The 6,000-nt window shown below is 43.0% G+C and overlaps 1 protein-coding gene across 1 annotated transcript in view; it reads right to left on the bottom strand.

Moving 5' to 3' along the window:
- Window positions 1-520: 520 nt before the first annotated feature.
- The window catches only part of LOC117404931 (C-type mannose receptor 2-like), a 52,928-nt gene continuing 47,448 nt past the window's right edge, over window positions 521-6,000 (bottom strand). The window contains exons 4-8 of the mRNA XM_059013039.1: window positions 5,473-5,814; window positions 4,116-4,439; window positions 2,891-3,232; window positions 2,372-2,407; window positions 521-561 (exon numbers count right to left, since the gene is read on the bottom strand). Coding sequence (XP_058869022.1) covers window positions 521-561; window positions 2,372-2,407; window positions 2,891-3,232; window positions 4,116-4,439; window positions 5,473-5,814 — 1,085 coding nt within the window. The remainder of the gene's footprint in view (window positions 562-2,371; window positions 2,408-2,890; window positions 3,233-4,115; window positions 4,440-5,472; window positions 5,815-6,000) is intronic.

Below are 6,000 nucleotides of genomic sequence, written 5' to 3'. Positions count from 1 at the left end.
AAACGCTTGATATGATGATATTTCTGAAATGTTTGTTTTTTAAAAGGGAAATAAAACAAAACCTGTGAAAGTCTGGTCCAGTGGTTAAAGAAACAGTTTTGTAATCATGAGGTCCCGGGTTCAAATCCCACCTCAACGACTGACTCATTGTGTGACCCTGAGCAAGTCACTTAACCTCCTTGTGCTCCGTCTTTCGGGTGAGACGTAATTGTAAGAGACTCTGCAGCTGATGCATAGTTCACACACCCTAGTTTCTCCAAGTCGCCTTGGATAAAGTCGTCAGCTAAATTATAATATGAATATTGTGATTTTTATTTATGTTTATTTATGTTGACTATTTGTACTTCTAAATAATGCAGTAAGATTGTGCTTCAAAAACGTTTTCAATTATATGACGAGTTCAAAACTGAGACGTTCCTAAGCAGCACCGGGCAGCCCTCTCCCTAGAGGCAGAATCTCCAGCCGCCTGCTTCGCCCGTCCTGCACTACTGGATTCACTGCAGCCCGAGCGAGCTCTGTACTAATGTGATGTGCATTTTAACAGGGAAATCAGAGAATCACCTGCAAGACACACGGAAATGTGCTTATGTTAATGCTTTGCACGAATGCTCTCAAAATGAAATGCTGGGGTCTCGAGTGAGGTTGATATTTGATCAATTGTAAAAGTTAATAAACTGTGTGGAACCTTGTTGCCAGTTATTGTGAAAAATGTGCGCATTTCACCCTTAGAGGGAAATCTGAATGTGAGTTAAGTGCAGGGCTCAGGTGGCATGCTGGTACCTAGAACACAAGAAGCAGACGTGTAGAGGTAGACTTTCAGAGATGAACTCTTGTGTTTAGATGTTTAGATGAGTGTCTAATGTTAGGGCAGTTTTCAACAGTATAAACAGGGTTACCTGTAGACAGATTATTTGTACTGGACAATATAATGTAACTCTATATACTAGGATTCCAAACCGAAAGACAACCGTCTGCTCTCCTAGTGTTGTTGCTGAATAGTTGCACACAGCTCTCCCACAGCTTATATAGTTCTAGTGGATCACATGACACGTGAGGTGGGCTGTCAATCACACTAAACAGACTGCCATCTTCAAACTGCACTTACCTTGAGAGAGCGGAGTGGAAGGGGGCCTCGAGGATTCTGCTTCTTTAAAAAGAAAGAGAGAAAAAAGAAAGTTTATAACAAAGCCAGATTCCTGCAGTGGTTCTGAATTCACTGACGTGATTACACTGCATACCTTGAGAGACCGGAGTGGAAGGGGGGCTTGTGGGGTCTGAATCTGTAAAGAAATCACACAACAACAGGATTTAGTATTTCGTGTTTCAAGTGTATTCTTCAAATGCATTTAAATGAAACTATGTCTATGCTGCTGTCTCCACCAGGACAATAAATACATACTAATACAATTAAACAATAAGTAATTTATTACAAAGCCACATTCAAACTGAGCTAGTGCACTCCATACCATTAGAGGCTGGGGTTGAGAGAAGGCTTGAGAGGTTTGGATTTGCACAAGTAAAAAATACATCAGTTTTCAGCATAGAGAACGCAGTGTCTTAGACCTCAGTTTTCAGCACAGAGAACGCAGTGTCTTAGACCTCAGTTTCAGCATAGTGAATGCAGTGTCTTAGATCTCAGTTTTCAGCATAGTGAATGCAGTGTCTAAGATCTCAGTTTTCAGCATAGTGAATGCAGTGTCTAAGATCTCAGTTTTCAGCATAGTGAATGCAGTGTCTTAGATATCAGTTTTCAGCTGAGTGAATGCAGTGTCTTAGACCTCAGTTTCCGGCATAGTGAATGCAGTGTCTTAGATCTCAGTTTTCAGCACAGAGAACGCAGTGGATAGACCTCAGTTTCAGCAGAGTGAATGCAGTGTCTTAGATCTCAGTTTTCAGCATAGTGAATGCAGTGTCTAAGATCTCAGTTTTCAGCATAGTGAATGCAGTGTCTAAGATCTCAGTTTTCAGCATAGTGAATGCAGTGTCTAAGATCTCAGTGTTCAGCACAGTGAATGCAGTGTCTTAGGTCTCAGTTTTCAGCATAGTGAATGCAGTGTCTTAGATCTCAGTTTTCAGTATAGTGAATGCAGTGTCTTAGACCTCAGTTTTCAGCATAGTGATTGCAGTGTCTTAGACCTCAGTTTTCAGCATCGTGAATGCAGTGTCTTAGACCTCAGTTTTCAGTATAGTGAATGCATGCTTTGTCATTGTTGCCGTCTTATTTGCTTTCTTGTTCTCTCTACATGTTTATGACTGGCAATATGATCTTTTAATGGTACTGACTCATGCATGATCAACGGCAGCAAAACTTGAACAATTGTTCCTGCAGTGGTTCTGAATCCACTGAAGTGATTACACTGCATACCTTGAGAGACCGGAGTGGAAGGGGGGCTTGTGGGGTCTGAATCTGTAAAGAAAACACACAACAACAAGATTTAGTGTTTCCTGTTTTAAGTGTATTGTTCAAATGCATTTCAATGAAACTGTGTCTATGCTGCTGTCTCCACCAGGGCAATTCTGACAATGACATGGTTTATTGTTTACAAATAAATATAATAAATAGACAGTAAGAATGTATATCACAGCACACGTCTCTCCTGGGTATAACAATGAGGGGTAGCTGCTCCCTCTCACACTCTTAATGACGAGGCAGGTTTCTGGTTCTTCAGATCTCTAGGCTACACCCTGCCCTGCTCTGGAGGTCAGACAGCTACTGTAGGATCAGATGGACTGAGCCTCTGAGTCCCTGCTCACAGACTGGGGTATAAACACTGAGCTGAACAAGAGCACAGACTGAACAGGGAGCCTTCAGTCACAGCAGAACAAGGGGTACTGATAGCTGCAATCCACATCACCCATAATGAGAACACAGTCTGAACAGGATCCTTACCCTCACAGCAGAAGAAGGGGAACGGATTGTTGCAGTCATCATCATTCCATCCACCAGTCTTGCTGATCGTCACACAGTTCTCACCCCATCCCCCACTGTTTGGTTGCCCCTGGTTCCAGTTGTGAAATGTGTAGTTATCCCCCAGGTGTGACCACTTCCAGGGCTCATTGAACAGGCTTATCCAGAAGGGCTTGCCCTGCGCTTGCTTCACTAGGTCTTCATTTTCACTGGCGTTCTTTATACTGACGAGGTCTGTGTGGTGTTCTCTACAGTACTGCTGACCTTCAGTCCAGGTTTTCAGTTCTTTAATCAGGGTGTATCTCTCAGTGATGTTGCTGGTCTCTGTAAACACAAACAGCAGATCAAAATCAATGTCTGCTGTAGAGGTGCGCTGCCTCTCCTGTTGTATAGTGATTGAACCCGAGTCACACTCGGCTCAGCTATCAAGGTCCTGAAAAGCAGCATCTCTAGCAGTGCATGGGAGTCTCTTTAGTTTATATCTGAAAAGTATTTAATAGCAAAGTGGGGAAATGAAACTGTTTAAAAGAGAAATAAAAGTTACATTTGTCACGAACAACAAGACTGGCTCATCACTGTGGAGACTGTACCTCATGAAACATGGCATTTATGTAGCCTAGTGTTGGTTAGGGAAGCACCTGCCAACCGAGCACTTGCTGTGCTATAAACTGTGTATCAGTCTGTCAGATCATTTGCCCATGGTGACTGAAAATAACTTGTAACATGGAGATGCAACTTGTATATATTGCAGAATACCTGTCAGACTCCATTTGCATAACAAACAAATCAGTCATGTGAGGTTCAGCCCACTTCACATAATACAGCAAAGCTACAACCTTCTTTATCACCTTTTATTCTAATACAAATAGTTATTTAACTGCTAAACATATTTCTTCTACATATCTAATAAGGGCTAGATATTTAAGACAAGGATTTTGCTGTCTGGAATATAAACAATCTAAACAAAACAATAAGAACATTTCTTTGAAGAATTCACATGTTCTTAAGTTTCTTATGAAGGAAAAACAATCATAAGGAACTGTGGTATGAATAACACATTTTCTTAACATTTTTCTTAATAACAAAAATATGTTTCTTCTTTTGAACGTTTCAAGATTATGGCCCCTGTGCAGCATCCAGGGGACCTGGCTTCATCCCCCAGTCCGGTCAGCTGTTTCATTAACAAAGGAATTGAATCTCAACTCACCGCTGTAGCACATGAAATAGTTTCCCTGACTGCAGAGTGAATCCTCCCACTCTCCCTCTGAATTGACTGAAGCACAGAAGAGGTATGGTTCCCAGTTGAAGTAGATGACATCACCTCCACTGGACCACTGCCAATTCTCCTTGTCATGATACAGCCCGATCCAGTGATCCGAGTCACTAGTTGAAGGTATAAGATCTATAAGCTCATTAGCCCTGGCCTGGTCTTGAATGCTGGGCAGGTCTCTGCCTTGCTTTCTGCAGTAGCTCTGAGCTTCCTGCCATGTCTTCCAAGTTCCTTCATAGAAACACTGACCAGAGGAGCCGCCTGGGGAGAGGGGACAGCACAATAAAGATGAGTGAAAACGTGTTCTTCACAGAAAAGATTTCCACTGGAAATGGAACCAACAGTCACAGATGACTGGGCTTGTAAGAATGTAAGATACTAGTAGAAGTGTATGGTGATAATAAATATACTAACAACATGCTTGTGGTTTGTACTGTAACATGAGTATCATTCTGGCATGAGTGACGAAGGTCATGGAAACACCAGGTAGACAAAGAAATCGTTGAGAAAAACTCAGTTCACTGTCAATCAATGTTAATTTTATTTTAGAATGTGTAAAGGTACATGTCTTGTTATTATAGGATATTGCACAGCACAGCACAATACCTTAAAGCCTAAGGAAATATAACTGGGGTTTTGTTTACCCTTTTATTATTTACTTATATTTTTAAAATGTGGAATCGCCAATTAGTTGTCTTATTTTTCTCCACAATTTGGTAAGCCCAATTCTTGTTTAATTTCAACCCAGCTCATCGCTGCCACCCCCGCGCTGACTCAGGAGGGACGAAGACGTGTCCTCCGAAACGTGTGCTGTTAGACGTACGCTTCTATTCACTCTGCAGGTCTACCATGCATCCACCTCAGAGCTACAGCGACGGAGGACCACTCAGCTCTGGGCAACGTATAGGCAGGACCGCAGGCGCCCGGCCAGTCTAAAGGGGTCGCTGGTGTGCGGTGAGCTGGGGACACCCTGGTGACCTAAGCCCCCCCAGGCGGCACTCGGCCAATTGTGTGCCAACCCCTGGGAACTCCTGTCCACGGTCGATAGTCTGGACTCGAACTGGCAACCTCCAGGCTATAGGCGCATCCTGCACTCCACGCAGAACGCCTTTACCGGATACGCCACTCAGGAGCCCCCATTTGTTTACCCTTTTAACCCCATTTAAACCCTCTCTGGAAACTGCTAGATTTGTCACCACCAGGACCTATTGAAGAGATCTAATCATGCTTCCCTCTTTGAACCTGCAGGTTTACACTGAATTAAATGAGAACACAGTCTGAACAGATTCCTCACCATCACAGCAGAAGAAGGGGTACTGATAGTTGCAGTCATCATCATTCCATTCACCAGTGTAGCTGATCGTCGCACAGTTCTCATACCCTCCCCAGTTGTTTGGTTCCCCAGAGTACCAGTTGTGAAATGTGTAGCTATCCCCCTGGTGTGACCACTTCCAGGGCTCATTGAACAGGCCTATCCAGAAGGGCTTGCCCTGCGCTTTCTTCACTATTTCTTCATTTTCACTGGTGTTCTTTATACTGACGAGGTCAGTGTGGTATTCTCTACAGTACTGCTGAGCTTCATTCCAGGTTTTCAGTTCTTCAATCAGGGTGTATCTCTCAGTGATGGTGCTGGTCTCTGTAAACACAAACAAACAGCAGCTGAGAGGCTGGGAGCTGTGGAGGTGAGCTGGCTCTGAACCCAAAACAAACTGTGTGTTTTCATCAATCCTACAATTTAAAAAAATACAGTCAAGTACATGTTTGTGTTATCACAAGTACATGTTTTCATCGATTATTATACTATAAAACTTCACGTCTTTAT

Source organism: Acipenser ruthenus, chromosome 45 (genome assembly GCF_902713425.1).
Source record: "Acipenser ruthenus chromosome 45, fAciRut3.2 maternal haplotype, whole genome shotgun sequence".
Taxonomy (NCBI): Eukaryota; Metazoa; Chordata; class Actinopteri; order Acipenseriformes; family Acipenseridae; genus Acipenser; species Acipenser ruthenus.
This window is presented reverse-complemented; position numbering and strand designations above follow the sequence as displayed.